This window comes from Triticum dicoccoides, chromosome 7A (assembly GCF_002162155.2).
Source record: "Triticum dicoccoides isolate Atlit2015 ecotype Zavitan chromosome 7A, WEW_v2.0, whole genome shotgun sequence".
Lineage (NCBI taxonomy): Eukaryota > Viridiplantae > Streptophyta > Magnoliopsida > Poales > Poaceae > Triticum > Triticum dicoccoides.
The window spans coordinates 300964950-300984868 of NC_041392.1; the positions used below are offsets into that span (position 1 = coordinate 300964950).

At 45.1% G+C, this 19919-nt stretch overlaps 1 protein-coding gene and 1 long non-coding RNA gene across 2 annotated transcripts; both read left to right on the forward strand.

Annotated features, from left to right (window-relative positions):
- Positions 1-554: 554 nt before the first annotated feature.
- On the forward strand, positions 555-3119 carry LOC119328322. Its single transcript, XR_005158923.1, has 3 exons — positions 555-915; positions 1009-1194; positions 1515-3119. It is a non-coding gene; the product is annotated as an uncharacterized LOC119328322 (long non-coding RNA).
- Positions 3120-16877: 13758 nt separating this feature from the next.
- Positions 16878-18766, forward strand: LOC119330423 (cytochrome P450 89A2-like). Its single transcript, XM_037603531.1, has one exon. The coding sequence runs from the start codon at positions 17051-17053 to the stop codon at positions 18629-18631; it is 1581 nt and encodes a 526-aa protein (XP_037459428.1). The 5' UTR covers positions 16878-17050; the 3' UTR covers positions 18632-18766.
- Positions 18767-19919: the final 1153 nt, after the last annotated feature.

A 19919-nucleotide genomic window follows, 5' to 3' on the forward strand; every position in this document is an offset into this window, starting at 1 on the left:
GGAGGCGCCATGTCACACCACGCCGGACAACACGCCGCACGAACCAGCACGCTGCACGACCAACACACACTTCGACCTATGCCCCCCCCCCTTCAAGATGTTTATGAAAATTAAATGAGCCGAAGGTGAGAAGGAGGTTCCCTCGCGCCGGAGGCACTTTTATTTAATTTAGTAAAGTTATACACCTGTGCCTCTCTTGGTGTTCACCTGTGCCTATAAAGAAGTCACACGATTGAATGATTCTGAAGACTGCCGTTTTACATTAAAAAGTTGCTTTTTTTCCTTACTTGAAAGGTCACATCTTATATACTTAAGAAGTTCACCCCCACTATTTGATTTATCTTGACATGCAGCCTATCCACGTCAGCAGCCTTACCACATCAGCAACTCTATTTTTTTCTAGCTAATGATATGTTTTGCATTTAGTTACACAAGTGGGATTTAATTTGCATTAGTACGCAACCAGCCTTGGTCACAGAAGCGACTTGCCGTTTCCTCTTCGTAACAGAACCTCACTGGAACAGAACAGCCCACATCCATCCTATCCCACCTCCACGCAAATCTCATCCTCTCCCACAACCAGGATTATTTCCCCTTTATCTTCTCCTCTACGGCTCCACTCAGGAAACAAATCACCATCTTCATCTCCGCATCAGCCGTTGCACAACTACGGGAAGATCCTCACCTTCAGAAGTGCCGGGGGTGCTGATGGCGTCGTACCGCTGCTGGACAAGCCTTCGTTGGTCGTCGCCGGCAGAGCCGCACGCTGCTGCCGATTCAGTCCACGTAATCACCGCCCTTAAATTGATTCTTGCTGCAGATGAATCGAGCCCCGCGCCCCGATGTCCACCAAAGCTCCCGATGAGTCACATGCGCCACCATCGGCTTCCTCCTCCAACATCACCTGCACCAATGGTGGGTGGATCTCCTTCCTCTTATATGTCCTCAGATCTGAGCAATTATTTTGATTTATAGCTTTGTTTGGATGCTCTGATTTGGGTGTTGTAGGAAGCCTTTTTCAGAAGAACATCCCTGCTCCGTCTCCAGGCACCTTCTCTATGGCCGCAAGTTCCGCAAGTTTCTCTCACCTACGATTCCTCTCTAACTGAAGCACGGTCCGCAAGAATGTGTCAACATCCGATGGATCATGATGATCTCTCTGATCCGGTTGGTTTTGATCGGAAACGATAGATGGTGAGCAATTCCTCTTTGTTCGTTTTCTTTATTTTTCTGAAGGAATAAATACATGAAATTTACCATTTAACACGTGCAACTACAATTCTCTCTCTCTCTCTCCCTCTCTCACACACACACATGTTAGTTCAGTGTGATTTATTTTTATTTTTATTACTTTCCTTTGATAGTTCTATAGAATAAGAGCATATGGCATAGTGCAATTCATTTTCAGGTATTTTGTTGTCTGGTCATATTATTCCAGTGTGAATGGCTTGAGATCAGTCCAATACCCGAGTGACACCGTCGTGTGACTGACATTGTCGTTCTTCTACTGCCAGGTTCAAAACTAAGGTTTTGTTTGTTAGCTGCTAGGAATTTCGGAGGTTCCATTAACAAATCACGTGTATTGCATCCGAAAGGAGGCAAGGAGCTCTATAATTACAGTTAGTGTTTTCTTTCTCCTTTCAAATTGATCATACAAGATTACTCCTCTAGGACATAACAAGTACAAAATGCATTTAGCATTTCTCAATGGCTACTCTTATGGAGTATTGACAATTTTCTATAGTAATATAATTATTGACCTTATGGAGTTTAATTAGTTCCATGCAAGAATTTCTAGGGTTGCTTAATTTGTTTCACTCAATATAGTTGCTTGATGATGAACCTATTTTGTGGAAAGAAGTTCAATGTGCATCAAGGTTAGCCTCGAGATCCAGATTTTCTCAAGAATAAGTTTAGCATGTAATTCACAATTTCTAGAACATGATTGTTCATAAAAAAGCATAATATATTCCTACATGATTTTTTACTACAGTTCAATGCGACAAAATTCTATTTTACATAATATCCACTATATCTAGCTTGGTATGCTTCCATCCTCTATCTTATGGAATGGTCTATTTCCACTTTCCAGTTATCACGATGCTCCTACCGCCTTTGTGCTTTTGTTTATACTACTGTGAATAATTCTTATAGAATTTGAGTTTACATGCCAATCAATCAGTGTTTAAGTGTCGTGGGTTTCAAGAAAATTCTCCATAAACTAAACCAGAAGGATGAAAATAGATATTTGTAATTTTATTAAATAATGATATGCATATAATATTTGTCATGTGGGAAATTGAGTTTTAAATTAACTATTTGCATCTAATCAAGGTGGCACAACCACCGAAATGTTTACTCCAGGTACATGTCCCTATCACTCACACTTCTGCATAAGAAATTGGTATTTTTTTTCATAAAATTTGCTAGAGAGATTATTATTGCTACTGCATTGCTGTATCTTTTTTTCATTTATGCGATTCACCCATGCTAAATAAATACGAATTTCGAATGTCACATGGTTTCATACTCCCAGGCATGTCCTTTTTTTAGGGAATCCCAGTCATGTCCTTAATGTGTCTTTTCTCTTACTAGATATTCACTTCAGATATGTAATAGTATAGCCCATACTCAAATAATGTATTTCCTGTTTTTTGAAGGTGTGTGTTTTGTTCTATCAAATTTGTGATACATTATAATTTACAGGTTTCTAATGGTTTTGGTGTTTGTTCAACTGAATGCTCTACCTGACTACACCTCCCTCCCAGGGACAAGATGTACAAGTGTGATGATAAATAAGCAAATAAGGGCGTTGAGATGTTTCTGGTTTGGAGATAGATGCTAGAATAGTAACCAATGTTCAGTTTTCAAGCACGCATGTGTAACTACAATCGAACAATTTTCTCTAAGGCTAAGCACTTAGATATGATCTCTTCAAACCTATTGCTTCACTTGAAAAATGTAAGAACATTAGTTTTCTGATTGTTCTGGTATTGACAGACATCCAAGCCTAAAAGGTCTATCCTCACTGAGAGAATCAAGTACGACCCCTTTTGTATCCTTCTGTCTAATTGTACTCTGTTGCGTGGCATCCTATTAAATAAGATGTAAATGGAGCATATATGTTGTTACTCAGGAACCATTCTATTTTTCCACCTTTGGATAATAGACAACTAAGTTTTATTATCTGAGAAGGTGCATTCTAATCAACCAAATATGGAGATGCTCTATAATATAAAACCTTTCCAGACTTTTCACATCATTCCATCCAAGGTTAAAAAGACATATATTTATATTTATTTCAATAGTTATTATTTCTCCATAAATCCTTCTCCTATCAATACTACAAATTCCCACTGCAACGCGCGGGGTATTATCTAGTTTGATAGTGTTGGTAGTCCTTGCCCGTAACTAACCCATAAATCTCCATTACCCGGAAATATAATGGGAACAAAAAGGAAAACGAGAAAGGGAAACAGGGAACCAACCGCACGAACTGGTATTTTCTTTGTGTTTTCGCGCGGGAAGAGAAAACGGAAAATTCTGGTAGTTCGAGGGTCAAACTGCAAAACACACGAAACCACAAACCGGAAAGGGAAAACCGGAAACTAACCGCGCCAACTGGTTTTCCCTCGCGGGAGCGCTCCGCGCGCGACACTTGTCACACGTGGAATGCTCCCGAACCGCTCGTTACGAGCGCTCCGAAGAAGCGCTTGTTAACTAGTTGCTCCCGAATAAAGAAGCGCACTGCGGTGTGGCTTCATTCTAGGCCGGACGAGATTCCGGACCTATGTAATGCAGACATGGCTGTCACTTAATTAATCCCTTTTTCCTTGCAAAAAAAAGGAATAAATTCCCTTTTCTCCGCAGAAAAAAGAACTACCGACGTGTGCCGAAGTGCCCTTAAGCAAAACGATCAAAAGAATCCCTTTAATCAACGATGCTCCATGTAGTGGTATACTTCAAGCACAACTCCCAATGTTTACTTTTCAATTGCTGCCAAAGCCTTGCTACTTCCGACGGGTTCAGCCCTTGATAATTTTCGTACGTCCCAGGCTTCGTACGTTCCAGGCGCTTCCTCCTTCTCTCCATTCGTTTCTATCAAAAAAAGGAAAATCACAGGACGCATAGAGCCGCAATAGGCCGGCCCGTTAGCAGACAAAGATCCCGCGCTAAAAGAATTTCGAAGAAAAAAAATACCGCAACGTGAGGAATCGAACCCAACCACTCATGCTAGAACACTCAAATGCTGACCAATATACTAAACAAGACTATGTGTTTTATTAGCACCACGAAATTTTAAATTAAGTACATAGTGGCACCAGATACTGAGAGGAAAATATATTTTTCAAAGTGAATATATTTTAGAATGCGAAAATTTGGCAAAGTTGTTAATTTAAAGTCGCACATTTATTTAAAGAAAAATATTTGTCTTTTTATTTTTTTGAAACCTGAGTACTTTTTAAAACACGGACAGTTTTTTTAAAACTAGGAGGTATTGTTGTGATTATTTCTCGGATTTAGAAATATTTTAAAAACACAAATATTTTTTGAACTTTAAATTTGAAAAGGCAAACATTATTGTAAACATGTCTTTTTTAACTGGGAGGTACTGTAGCTAATTCTTAATCTATACGTATATTAATAATACTTGGCGAATATTTGAAATATGCCCACATGATGCTTTGTTTTACTTTATTTTATTAAACTAGGGATATGAAAGGAATTTTTTTCTCTTCCGCGTCTCCACGTACAACCAGTCTCACACGGCTCAGTGACGCCCGTCAAAATGCATGAGGAGTCCAGCTAAGGTTTCATGGTCTATCTAACACAAACTACTCAATTTACATGATGACACAAATATATATTATGTGCAGTGCTTTTTCCCTCTTACATTAGCCAAATAATAAAAACAAATTGTGTTCAACACTTTTGATCTTCATCAGACACGAAGGCAGCTCAACAATCCAGCTATTGGTGAAGGAAATATGCCCTAGAGGCAATAATAAAGTTGTTATTTATATTTCCTTATACCATGATAAATGTTTATTATTCATGCTAGAATCATATTAACCAGAAACTTAGTACATGTGTGAATACATAGACAAACAGAGTGTCACTAGTTTGCCTCTACTTGACTAGCTCGTTGAATCAATTATGGTTATGTTTCCTAAACCATAGACATGAGTTGTCATTTGATTAACGGGATCACATCATTAGAGAATGATGTGATTGACTTGACCCATCTGTTAGCTTAGCACGATGATCGTTTAGTTTGTTGCTATTGTTTTCTCCATAACTATACCTGTTCCTATGACTATGAGATCATGCAACTCCCCAATACCGGAGGAAAACTTTGTGTGCTACCAAACGTCACAACGTAACTGGGTGATTATAAAGGTGCTCTACAGGTGTCTCCGATGGTGTTTGTTGAGTTGGCATGGATCAAGATTAGGACTTGTCACTCCGGTTGTCGGAGAGGTATCTCTGGGCCCTCTCGATAATGTACATCATAATAAGCCTTGCAAGAAATGTAGCTAATGAGTTAGTTACGGGATGTAGCATTACGGAACGAGTGACTAGACTTGCCGGTAATGAGATTGAACTAAGTATTGAGATACCGACGATCGAATCTCGGGCAAGTAACATACCGATGACAAAGGGAACGACGTATACCGTTATGCGGTTTGATCGATAAAGATCTTCGTAGAATATGTAGGAGCCAATATGAGCATCCAGGTTCCGCTATTGGTTATTGACCGAATACATGTCTTGGTCATGTCTACATAGTTCTCGAACCCGTAGGGTCCTCACGCTTAACGTTCGGTGACGCTCGGTATTATGAGTTTATGTGTTTTGATGTACCGAAGGTAGTTCGGAGTCTCGGATTTGATCACGGACATGACGATGAGTCTCAGAATAGTCGAGGCGTAAAGATCGATATATTGGAAGCCTATATTTGGACATCGGAATGCTTCCGTGTGGTTCGAGCATTTTTTTTCGGAGTACCGGGAGGTTACCTGAACCCCCCGGGGAGTATATGGGCCTTATTGGGCCTTAGTGGAATAGAGTAGAGGGAAGGGAAAAGAGGGAGGCACGCCCTCCAAGCCCAATCCGAATTGGGAGGGGGGCCGGCCCCCCTTTTCTTCCTCCCTATCTCCTCCTTCCTTCCTCTCCTACTCCTACTTGGAAAGGGGGGGGGAATCCTACTCCCGGAGGGAGTAGGACTCCCCTAGGGCGCGTGATAGAGAGGGTCGGCCCTCCCCCTCCTCCACTCCTTTATATACGGGGGAGGGGGCACCCCATGGACACACAAGTTGATCATTGATCTTTTAGCCGTGTGCGGTGCCCCCTCCACCATAATCCACCTCGGTTATATCGTAGTGGTGCTTAGGTGAAGCCCTGTTCCGGTAGCAACATCATCACCGTCATCACGCCGTCGTGCTGGCGAAACTCTCCCTCGAAGCTCTACTGGATCGTGAGTTCGCGGGACGTCACCGAGCCGAACGTGTGCAGATCGCGGAGGTGACGTACCTTCGGTGCTAGATCGGTCGATCGTCAAGACGTACGACTACATCAACCGAGTTGTCATAACGCTTCCGCTTACGGTATATGAGGGTACATAGATGATACTCTCCCCTCTCGTTGCTATGCATCACCATGATCTTACGTGTGCGTAGGAATTTTTTTGAAATTACTGTGTTCCCCAACAGTGGCATCCGAGCTAGGTTTATGCGTAGATGTTATATGCACGAGTAGAACACAAAGGAGTTGTGGGCGTGGGTATATACATGTTGCTTTCCGTCACTAGTTGATTCTTGATTCAGCGGCATTGTTGGATGAAGCGGCCCAGACCAACATTACGTGTACGCTTACACGAGACTGGTTCTACCGACGTGCTTCGCACACAGGTGGCTAGTGGGTGTCTGTTTCTCCAGCTTTAATTGAATCAGATTCAATGAACATGGTTCTTTCTGAAGATCAAAAAGCAAACACTATACCGCGTTGTGGTTTTTCATGCGTAGGTAAGAACGGTTCTTGCTCAGCCTGTAGCAGCCATGTAAAACTTGCAACAACAAAGTAGAGGACGTCTAACTTGTTTTTACAGGGCATGTTGTGATGTGATATGGTCAAGACATGATGCTAAATTTTATTATATTACATGATCATGTTTTGTAACACAGTTATCGGCAACTGGCAGGAGCCATATGGTTGTCGCTTTATTGTATGAAATGCAATCGTCATGTAATTGCTTTACTTTATCACTAAGCGGTAGCGATAGTTATAGAGGCAATAGTTGGCGAGACGACAGCGATGCTTCGATGGAGATCAAGGTGTCAAGCTGATGACGATGGTGATCATGACGGTGCTTTGGAGATGGAGATCAAAGGCACAAGATGATGATGGCCATATCATATCACTTATATTGATTGCATGTGATGTTTATCCTTTATGCATCTTATTTTGCTTAGTTCGGCGGTAGCATTATAAGATGATCTCTCACTAAATTTCAAGGTATAAGTGTTCTCCCTGAGTATGCACCGTTGCTACAGTTCGTTGTGCCGAGACACCACATGATGATCGGGTGTGATAAGCTCTACGTTCACAAACAACGGGTGCAAGCCAGTTTTGCACACGCAGAATACTCGGGTTAAACTTGACGGGCCTAGCATATGCAGATATGGCCCCAGAACACTGGAGACCGAAAGGTCGAGCGTGAACCATATAGTAGATATGATCAACATAGTGATGTTCACCATTGAAAACTACTCCATCTCACGTGATGATCGGACATGGTTTAGTTGATATGGATCACGTAATCACTTAGATGATTGGAGAGATGTCTATCTAAGTGGGAGTTCTTAAGTAATTTGATTAATTGAACTTTAATTTATCATGAACTTAGTACCTGATAGTATTTTGCGCGTCTATGTTGTTGTAGATAGATGGCCCGTGCTGTTGTTCCGTTGAATTTTAATGCGTTCCTAGATAAAGCTAAGTTGAAAGATGATGGTAGCAACTACACGGACTAGTTCCGTAACTTGAGGATTATCCTCATTGCTCCACAGAAGAATTACGTCCTGGAAGCACCGCTAGGTGACAAACCCGCTACAGGAGCAATGCCAGATGTTATGAACACCTGGCAGAGCAAAGCTGATGACTACTCAATAGTTAAGTGTGCCATGCTTTATGACTTAGAACCGGGACTTCAACGACGTTTTGAACGTCATGAAGCATATGAGACGTTCTAGGAGTTGAAGTTAATATTTCAAGCAAATGCTTGGATTGAGAGATATGAAGTCTCCAATAAGTTCTACAACTACAAGATGGAGGAGAATAGTTCTGTCAGTGAACATATACTCAGAATGTCTGGGTACCACAACCACTTGACTCAACTGGGAGTTAATCTTCCTGATGATAGTGTCATTGACAGAGTTCTTCAATCACTGCCACCAAGCTACAAGAGCTTCGTGATGAACTATAATATGCAAGGGATGGATAAGACGATTCCCGAGCTCTTCGCAATACTAAAGGCTCCGGAGGTAGAAATCAAGAAGGAGCATCAAGTGTTGATGGTCAACAAGACCACCAGTTTCAAGAAAAAGGGTAAAGGGAAGAAGGGGAACTTCAAGAAGAACAGCAAGCCAGTTGCTGCTCAAGTGAAAAAACCTAAGTCTGGACCTAAGCCTGAGACTGAGTGTTTCTACTACAAAGGAACTGGTCACTTGAAGCGGAATTACCCCAAGTATTTGGCGGAGAAGAAGGATGGCAAAGTGAAAGGTATATTTGATATACATGTTATTGATGTGTACCTTACTAATGCTCGCAGTAGTGCCTGGGTATTTGATACTGGTTCAATTGCTAACATTTGCAACTCGAAACAAGGGCTACAGATTAAGCGAAGATTGGCTAAGGACGAGGTGACGATGCACGTGGGAAATGGTTACAAAATCGATGTGATCGCCGTCAGCACACTACCTCTACATCTACCTTCGGGATTAGTATTAGACCTAAATAATTGTTATTTGGTGCCAGCGTTGAGCATGAACATTATATTTGGATCTTGTTTGATGCGAGACGGTTATTCATTTAAATCAGAGAATAATGGTTGTTCTATTTATATGAGTAATATCTTTTATGGTCATGCACCCCTGACGAGTGGTCTATTTTTACTAAATCTTGATAGTAGTGATACACATGTTCATAGTATTGAAGCCAAAAGATGCAGAGTTGATAATGATAGTGCAACTTATTTGTGGCACTGCCATTTAGGTCATATTGGTGTAAAGCGCATGAAGAAACTCCATTCTGATGGACTTCTGGAATCACTTGATTATGAATCACTTGGTACTTGCGAACCATGTCTCATGGGCAAGATGACTAAAACTCTGTTCTCCGGAACAATGGAGCGAGCAACAGAGTTATTGGAAATCATACATACTAATGTGTGTGGTCCAATGAACATTGAAGTTCGCGGCGGATATCGTTATTTTCTCACCTTCACAGATGATTTGAGCATATATGGGTATATCTACTTAATGAAACATAAGTCTGAAACATTTGAAAAGTTCAAAGAATTTTAGAGTGAAGTGGAAAATCATCGTAACAAAAAAATTAAGTTTCCACGATCTAACCGTGCAGGCGAATATTTGAGTTATGAGTTTGGACTTCATTTGAAACAATGTGGAATAGTTTCGCAACTCACTCCACCTGAAACACCACAGCGTAATGGTGTGTCCGAACGTCGTAATCGTACTTTACTAGATATGGTGCGATCTATGATGTCTCTCACTGATTTACCGCTATTGTTTTGGGGTTACGCTTTAGAGATAGCTGCATTCACATTAAATAGGGTACCATCTAAATCCATTGAGATGACACCTTATGAATTGTGGTTTGGCAAGAAAGCCAAGTTGTCATTTCTTAAAGTTTGGGGCTGTGATGCTTATGTGAAAAAGTTTCAACCTGATAAGCTCGAGCCCAAATAGGAGAAATGTATCTTCATAGGATACCCAAAGGAGACTGTTGGGTACACCTTCTATCATAGATCCGAAGGCAAGATATTTGTTGCTAAGAATGGATCCTTTCTAGAGAAGGAGTTTCTCTCGAAAGAAGTGAGTGGGAGGAAAGTAGAACTTGACGAGGTAATTGTACCTTCTCCCTTATTGGAAAGTAGTTCATCACTGAAATCAGTTCCGGTGATTCCTACACTAGTAAGTGAGGAAGCTAATGATGATGATCATGAAACTTCTGATCAAGTTACTACCGAACCTGTAGGTCAACCAGAGTAAGATCCGCACCAGAGTGGTATGGTAATCCTGTTCTGGAAGTCATGTTACTTGACCATGACGAACCTACGAACTATCAGGAAGCGATGATGAGCCCAGATTTCACAAAATGGCTTGAAACCATGAAATCTGAGATGGGATCCATGTATGAGAACAAAGTATGGACTTTGGTTGACTTGCCCAATGATCGGCAGGCCATAGAGAATAAATGAATCTTCAAGAAGAAGACTGACACTGACGGTAATGTTACTGTCTACAAAGCTCGACTTGTTGCAAAAGGTTTTCGATAAGTTTAAGGAGTTGACTACGATGAGACCTTCTCACCCGTAGCGATGCTTAGGGGTGGGCATAAAAACCAATGAACCGAAGACCGAACCGATACCGAAACCGAATAAACCGAATTTTCGGTTTTTTACATTAGCACAGAAAAAATCGGTTTGTACATCCACTAACCGAACTCAATTCGGTAGGTCCGGTTTCTGTATCGGTTAGCCGAACAAAAACCGATTAAACTGAACCTGTGAACACACAACCCAAAACTAGGTAGCCAGCGCCGTGCCGTCCTTCCATAGTGCCACTTTCTTTTTTGAGCCACTTGCGCTACGCGACATGTACATGGGCCTAGGGCCTAGGCAACCACGTGCATGCAATGAGTGCAAGGGCCCTTAGTAAAATGGTGCAAGGCCAAAACTTACGTGGGCTATTTTCTGAAGCGTGTAGCCATAACAATGCACCATTTTGACTGTTGACGTTCTTGATTAGTCCCACCTCGCTCGGCTATGCAAAAGGAGTTGGGGAGCTGAGGTATATAAGAGGAGGGGTGTGAGACGTCCAACGCACCAAACAAATATTCATTCTTCGGTAGTAAACCGAATACTGAACCGAAGTTGCGGTTAACCGAATATTCGGTTTCTGCTTTTTAACTGTCATTTTTGGTTAGCAATTTTGACAACCGAAATCTGAAAAATACCGAAATTTACTAACCGAAGTTTCGGTTAATACCGAATGTCCAGGCCTAGCGATGCTTAAGTCCGTCCGAATCATGTTAGCAATTGCCACATTTTATGATTATGAAATTTGGCAAATGGATGTCAAAACTGCATTCCTTAATGGACATCTTAAATAAGAGTTGTATATGATGCAACCAGAAGGTTTTGTCGATCCAAAAGGTGCTAACAAAGTGTGGAAGCTCCAGCGATCCATTTATGGACTGGGGCAAGCCTCTCGGAGTTGGAATATACACTTTGATAGTGTGATCAAAGCATATGGTTTTATACAGACTTTTGGAGAAGTCTGTATTTACAAGAAAGTGGGTGGGAGCTCCGTAGCATTTCTGATATTATATGTAGATGACATATTGTTAATCGGAAATGATACTGAATTTCTGAATAGCATAAAAGGATACTTCAATAAGAATTTTCAATGAAAGACCTCGGTGAAGCTGCTTATATATTGGGCATCAAGATCTATAGAGATAGATCAAGACGCTTAATTGGACTTTCACAAAGCACATACCTTGATAAAGTTTTGAAGAAGTTCAAAATGGATCAAAGAAAGGGTTCTTGCCTGTATTACAAGGTGTGAAATTGAGTCACACTCAATGCCCGACCACTGCAGAAGATAGAGAGAAAATGGAAGGTGTTCCCTATGCTTCAGCCATAGGCTCTATCATGTATGCAATGCTGTGTACCAGACCTGATGTGTGCCTTGCTATAAGTTTAGCAGGGAGGTACCAAAGTAATCCAAGAATGGATCACTGGACAGCGGTCAAGAACATCCTGAAATACCTGAAAAGGACTAAGGATGTGTTTCTCGTATATGGAGGTGACAAAGAGCTCGTCCTGAACAGTTACGTTGATGCAAGCTTTGACACTGATCCGGATGACTCTAAGTCATAGACCGGATACGTGTTTTTAGTAAATGGAGGAGCTGTCAGTGGGTGCAGTTCCAAGCAGAGCGTCATGATGGGATCTACGTGTGAAGCGGAATACATAGCTGCTTCAGAAGCAGCAAATGAAGGAGTCTTGATGAAGGAGTTCATATCCGATCTAGGTGTCATACCTAGTGCATCGGGTCCAACGAAAATCTTTTGTGACAATACCGGAGCAATTGCCTTGGCAAAGGAATCTAGATTTCACAAGAGAACCAAGCACATCAAGAGATGCTTCAATTCCATCCGCGATCAAGTCAAGGAGGGAGACATAGAGATTTGCAATATACATACGGATCTGAATGTTGCAGACCGTTGACTAAGCCTCTCTCACGATAAAAACATGATCAACACCAAGACTCCATGGGTGTTAGAATCATTACAATGTAATCTAGATTATTGACTCTAGTGCAAGTGGGAGACTGAAGGAAATATGCCCTAGTGGCAATAATAAAGTTGTTATTTATATTTCCTTATATCATGATAAATGTTTATTATTCATGCTAGAATTGTATTAACAGAAAACTTAGTACATGTATGAATACATAGACAAACAGAGTGTCACTAGTTTGCCTCTACTTGACTAGCTCATTGAATCAATTATGGTTATGTTTCTTGAACCATAGGCATGAGTTGTCATTTGATTAACGGGATCACATCATTAGAGAATGATGTGATTGACTTGACCCATCCATTAGCTTAGCACGATGATCGTTTAGTTTGTTGCTATTGCTTTCTCCATAACTATACATGTTCCTATGACTATGAGATCATGCAACTCCCGAATACCGGAGGAACACTTTGTGTGCTACCAAACGTCACAACGTAACTAGGTGATTATAAATGTGCTCTACAGGTGTCTCTGATGGTGTTTGTTGAGTTGGCATGGATCAAGATTAGAATTTGTCACTCCGATTGTCGGAGAGGTATCTCTGGGCCCTCTCGGTAATGCACATCATAATAAGCCCTGCAAGAAATGTAGCTAATGAGTTAGTTACGGGATGTAGCATTACGGAACGAGTAAATAGACTTGCCGGTAACGAGATTGAACTAGGTATTGATATACCGACGATCGAATCTCGGGCAAGTAACATACTGATGACAAAGGGAACGACGTACACCGTTATGCGGTTTGACAAATAAAGATCTTCGTAGAATATGTAGGAGCCAATATGAGCATCCAGGTTCCGCTATTGGTTATTGACCGGAGACATGTCTTGGTTATGTCTACATAGTTCTTAAACCCGTAGGGTCCGCACGCTTAACGTTCGGTGACGATCGGTATTATGAGTTTATGTGTTTTGATGTACCGAAGGTAGTTCGGAGTCCCGGATTTGATCACGGACATGATGAGGAGTTTCGGAATAGTCGAGACGTAAAGATTGATATATCGGAAGCCTATATTTGGACATCGGAATGGTTCCGAGTGACTCGGTTATTTTTCCAAAGTACCGGGAGGTTACCGGACCCCCCCCCCCCCGAAAGTATATGGGCCTTATTGGGACCTAGTGGAATAGAGGAGAGGGAAAGGAAAAGAGGGAGGCGCGCCCCCCAAGCCCAATCCGAATTGGGAGGGGGGCCGGCCCCCTTTCCTTCCTTCCTCTCTCCTCCTTCCTTCCTCTCCTACTCCTACTTGGAAAGGGGGGAATCCTACTCCCGGAGGGAGTAGGACTCCCCTAGGGCGCGCCGTAGAGAGGGCCGACCCTCCCCCTCCTCCACTCCTTTATATACGGGGGAGGGGGCACCCCAAGGACACACAAGTTGATCATTGATCTTTTAGTCGTGTGCGGTGCCCCCCTCCACCATAATCCACCTCGGTTATATCGTAGCGGTGCTTAGGCGAAGCCCTGTTCCGGTAGCAACATCATCACCGTCATCACGCCGTCATGCTGAGAAACTCTCCGTTGAAGCTCTACTGGATCATGAGTTCGCGGGACGTCACCGAGCCAAACATGTGCAGATCGCGAAGGTGTCGTACCTTCGGTGCTAGATCGGTCAATCGTGAAGACGTACGACTACATCAACCGCGTTATCATAACGCTTCTGCTTACGGTCTACGAGGGTACGTAGACGATACTCTCCCCTTTTATTGCTATGCATCACCATGATCTTATGTGTGCGTAGGAATTTTTTTGAAATTACTGTGTTCCCCAACAATTGGACCTTGCCAACCTTGGTTAGTGACAGCTAATACTACGACCAACGGTGACGAGGACGGTAAAGACGACAAGCGGAAACATGTGTCTGGTGTTATATTGAAATGGAGGATGTGGAACTGAGGATGAGGTATTATAGTCATGTTTATTATGTTATGGACAGAGGGTGAGGTCTTTAGCCATGCTCAGTGCAAAAGGGCATGTGAAGGCCTTTTTCTCCCATTGCAACGCACGGGCATGTTTCCTAGTCTGCTTCTAAGAGCAACTCTAGCAAACCCCGCAAAACGCCCGGCCTGCAAAAATTCCGGCGAGTATGCGGGCTCAGGCCAATTTTGCGGCCAGAACAGAGCCCGCATACTCGCCCGGCCCGCAAAAACTTTTGCCGCTGCCCGCAAACCGCACGCCCCGAGCACTGTAAGTGCGGTTCCGCGACCCTTTTGCGGGTCCAAACCCTATCCCACCGCCACCGCGAGCCACCCGATTCCCCTTTCTCCTCTCCCAATTTCTCGTCGGCGGCGACCCTCCTTCCCGCCTCCAGCCGCCATGTGGGGGCGAATGTGGAGCTCCGGACGCGGCTCCGGCAGCCGATCCGGCAATGAGAGGGACTCAAATCGCGAGCGGCGCGTCCGGCCCAACGGCGCGAGGAAGCGCAGCGCGCGGAAGTGGACCAACCGCGGGCTTTTGCCGCCGGCGAGCTTCTACCGCCACGAGAAGGTGGAGTACGACCGCCGGCGCGCGTCGTTCTCCTCCGCGCATTCTTCGTATGCCGGATCCTCCTCCGCCGCCGCCGCAGGCTTCCTCCCCGTGAAGAGGGAGTGGTCGGACGAGAAGGAGGAGCCGGAGCCGTCGGCGCCGTTCCCCTTCATGCCGGTGAAGGAGGAGCCCGAGGAGCCCGCTCCGCTCGGCCGCCGCGGGGTCGTCGGGCCCGAGGACTACGTCGCGAAGTTCGACGCCGTCGCCGCCGCCATCGCCGAGCGGAGCGTGCGTGAGGAGGAGGAGCGCCGCCGTGAGGAGGAGGAGGAGCTCGAAGCCCTCGAGTGACGACAGGCGGTCGCCGCCAAGGAGAAGGCCGAAGAGTGGCGCCGCATCCGCGTGGGGCAGGCGGAGAAGTTCGTCGATCTCTATAGCTCCGGCGAGGAGGAGTGAGCGTCCGGCTCCTTCACGGCATCGTCCAGTTGCCGCGACCTCGCCGCCGTTTAGATCCGACCCCCTAGTACTAGCTTAATGTAGTATGTATGCTTCTAGTGTGATGAACTATGTAGTATGAAATGAACAATGTAGTATGTGATGAACTGTGTTTGTGCAATTTCTCCCGCGAAAGTAGTTTTTCAAATTATGCAGGTTTAGATACAGGTTCTGCTTGAACGCGTATGTTTTTGACCCGCAAAAGCGATTTTCATGAGCCTGCAAACACGTTTTGCGGGTCGTATTTTTGCGGGGTCTGCTAGAGTTGCTCTAAAGTCTAAACCGCAACTCGTTGAGGTATGATCCGTCCCGTATTACGACCGTCTCCTGCAGATTTCGTCGTTGTTCTTTCTCCCCTAGGTAAGTCCCACACCTCCTCAAAACCTTGCTCGTGATACTATTTATTAAAATAAATTCGAGACGCCACGAACACGAGACCGAGATTTGTTAACGAGGTTCATCGATATGGCTACATCTCCGGGGCCTGATTACGGGTGCTCCTTCCAATGACACCGCTACAACACCGCACCCGACCGTCCGGGCACCGGCACACGATGTCGGGTCCCCTTGCGTGCCTGTGCTATTATGTTGCCATAGGTTACATCGTGTGTCTACCATCTCATTATATAAAATATAGAAGACCTAGAGTACAAGTGTTCTACTTGAAGACGACTCCATATCCTGTCTACACACTGTACGACTCCAAGTCCAACTATAACCTACCTTATATAATAATATTCAACACAATTCTAACAGATGGTGATTGGACGCTCCACTTAAAGCACTCTTATCTCACAAAAATGATCCTTAGACTAGTTACAATGGAAGTAACTTCAGCAGTAACATCGAGTCCAATTCAGCAAATTTGCTTATGTGGCAATGATTTAATGAGGAGAGAGGTAGTTTCAGTAACTTAGCTAGTTACTGTAACATCACATGTCCCAATACAATATGAGTCTATAACCTAATAAATGAAGATTTGTATGTTATCACACTTATGTTACTACCCACTATGAAAGTAGTAATATAGTCTAGGGAAATGTGTATATTACTAGTGTACGTTACTCTTCATTGTGGCTAGTCTTATGATGCTCCAGCAAGGGTATTCTTTAATCGGTTGCTCTCATAAAAATGTAGCTCTATCCATCCTTTGGTGTCCACTGGTTCTGTTCTGGTTCCTCCATCTCTATCCATCCAACTTTTCTCCTCCTCGTCCTCGTCACCTCATTTTCATTCACGTAACAAAATCGCCCCAGGTGTCTAGCAGCCATGTTTTCTCTTCCGTCCTTCAGACGACCACTTCTCCACTGTCACACCACACGCGTGCATATGTGGTAGCCGCGCAGTGTTATTCTTCTCTCCACCACTCACTCCTTTGTCGACAGCGGCTGATCCGGCGTGTCTTACTCAGAAAATTTAGCATCGCTTAGTCTCCTCAATGGCACAAGAAAAGAGACGGAACAACTCTAACTCGCTGGAGGTGGTATAAAATGCCGCTAACGCTGCAACTCGTTGGTGCATGCCCAGCAAGTCCGGATCTTGCTGCACCGGCAATGGATCAGGCCGCCTCCTATTCCGCCTCCACCACGCCCCTGCTGCTCCTCCTCGGCTCCGTCACGCTTGCGGTCTCGCTGTTCGTGCTGATTGGTCGCAGCAGACATGGACGCGGGAAGGCGGGGCTCCCGCCCGGCCCGCCGGCGCTGCTCTTCCTCGCCAAGTTCCTCGCGCTCCGCCGGTCCATATTCGACCTGGGCCCGCTGCTCGTCGACCTCCACGCGCGCCACGGGCCCGTCTTCTCCGTGCGCCTCTTCCGCACGCTCGTCTTCGTCGCCGACCGCAAGCTGGCCCACCGCGCGCTCGTCCAGGGCGGCGCCACCTTCGCCGACAGGCCGCCGCCGGTCGACCCCACCCGCTTGTTCACGTCCGGGGGACGTGACATCAGCTCCTCCTCCTACGGGCCCTACTGGCGCCTCCTCCGCCGGAACCTCGCCGGGGAGGCGCTCAGCCCGGCCCGTGTTGGTCTCTTCGCGCCGGCGAGGAGGTGGGCGTGCGACGGCCTCGTCTCCAGCCTCCTCAGCGAGCAGCAATCGCAGCGCCAGGACGCCGTGACGCTCAGGCCGCTCCTGCGCCGCGCCATGTTCGAGCTGCTCGTGTACATGTGCTTCGGCGCACGGCTCGGACGGGAGGCGCTCGACGAGGTGGAGGAGCTGCAGCACCAGGCGCTACTCTCGCTCACCACGTTCCCGGTCTTCGCCTTCTTCCCGGCGGTCACTAAGAGGCTCTTCGGCAGACGCTGGGCGGCGTGCCTCGCTGTGCGCAGGAGGCAGGACGAGGTATTCGTCCCGCTCATCCACGCGAAGCGCGGCGACGGTGACCCGCCGTGCTACGCCGACTCCCTCCTCGCCGTCCGCGTGGCCGATGAGGGCGGCCGCCAGCTCACTGACGCCGAGATGGTCGCCCTCTGCTCCGAGTTCATGAACGGTGGGACGGATACCACGGTGACCTTGCTGGAGTGGATCATGGCCGAGCTCGTGCAACACCCCGACGTCCAGACCAAGGTCTACGAGGAGGTGAAAGCCGATCCAGAGCTCAACAACCTGCAGGCAATGCCGTACCTGAAGGCCGTCGTGCTCGAGGGCCTTCGGCTGCACCCGCCAGGCCATTTCGTCCTCCCGCACGGCGTGCAGAGCGGCGACGCGGAGATCGCGGCCTACGCGGTGCCCAAGGGAGCGGAGGTCAACTTCCTGGTAGCCGAGATTGGCCGCGACGAGATTGTGTGGACGGCGGCGCGGGAGTTCCGTCCGGAGAGGTTCCTGGAGGGCGGCGAGGGGCACGGAGTGGACATCACGGGGAGCAGGGAGATCAAGATGATGCCTTTCGGCGCAGGCCGCAGGATGTGCCCGGGGTACACGCTGGGCATGCACCACGCCGAGTACTTCGTGGCGAGAATGGTGAGGGAGCTGGAGTGGCGGCCGGCAGCGGAGGGGGCCAAGGTGGACATGGCGGAGACGCTCGATTTCACCACCGTGATGAAGCACCCGCTCCGTGCGCTCATCGTCTCCAGAAGCTAACGATTTCCCACGCAGAATGCAACCTCTCGACACATGAGTCGAAGAATACGTCGACGCAACTTTGTTATTGCGTTTAAAAGTATTTTGAGTTTTAATTTGTACTCCTACTTACAAAATCAAACATATTACTCCCTCCTTCCATCTATATAGAACCTAATGCGTTTTTCGAGGCTAACTTTAACCAAATATTAAAACAATAATATATGACATGCAATTAACACAAAGCACACCGTTAAATTCGTGTGTGATTTTCATATTGTGCATGTCATGTACTATTAATCTTGTCAATAATCAAAGGCGGTCTTAAAACATGCATTAGGTCCTATATAGATGGAAGGATAGAGTAAGGTTTCATCATGTCTATAAAAAATACACCAACATCTGCAACATAGGCAATTAGTTTACCTATTTATTTTTAGCCAGCCGGCCGTGGCGTCTTTTCGTGGCTAGTTGGTGTTTCTAGTCTTGTTTGGCTCTGTGTGAGCCTTCTTTGCTTTTTTATTACTTTTGAAGAACTTGGAACCATGTTGGCATTGCTTTATTTGGTTAATAAGATGGCTGTATGCATCACTCTGATGCAGAGGTCGGGGAGTCCCCCTTTAAAAAAAAAATCTGCAACACTGTATTGTTTTAACATCATTATAGACACAAGTGCTCATATATGCACGCATACACTCATTTTTATGAACGCACACATACACATCCCTATCTTTATGAGCATCTCTGAGAGACTGAGCCGGTATATCCTTATGAACACACATAAAAAAAATAAACTTGACCAAATGTCTGTCCAGCATCGCTTTCTTTTCGCTGTAGACGACGAATTTTGGTCCAATAATGTGTTTAGCGTCTCGAGCCTTCTATCAACCAAATTAAGAGTAATGTTAGAGTAATGTTTTTGGTGTACGAAAATTCAGTTTAGAAAAAAACATACAAAAATATTAGAGAACGGACCGTACAAAAAAATCGACCACGCTGGTGTCCCTATAAACACACACACACAAAAGAAAACTTGATCAGGTGTCCGTCAAGCGTCGTTTTCTTTTCGCTGTAGACGATGAATTTTGATCCAATAATGTGTTTAGCATCTCGAGTCTTCTATCAACCAAATTAAGAATAATGTTAGACTAATGTTTTTGGTGTAGAAAATATCAGTTCAGGAGAAACCGTACAAAAATATTAGAGAACAGATCGTACAAAAAAAAATCAACCACGCTGATGTCCCTATAAACACACACAAAAAGGAAACTTGATCAGGTGTCTGTCCAACGTCGTTTTCTTTTCATTG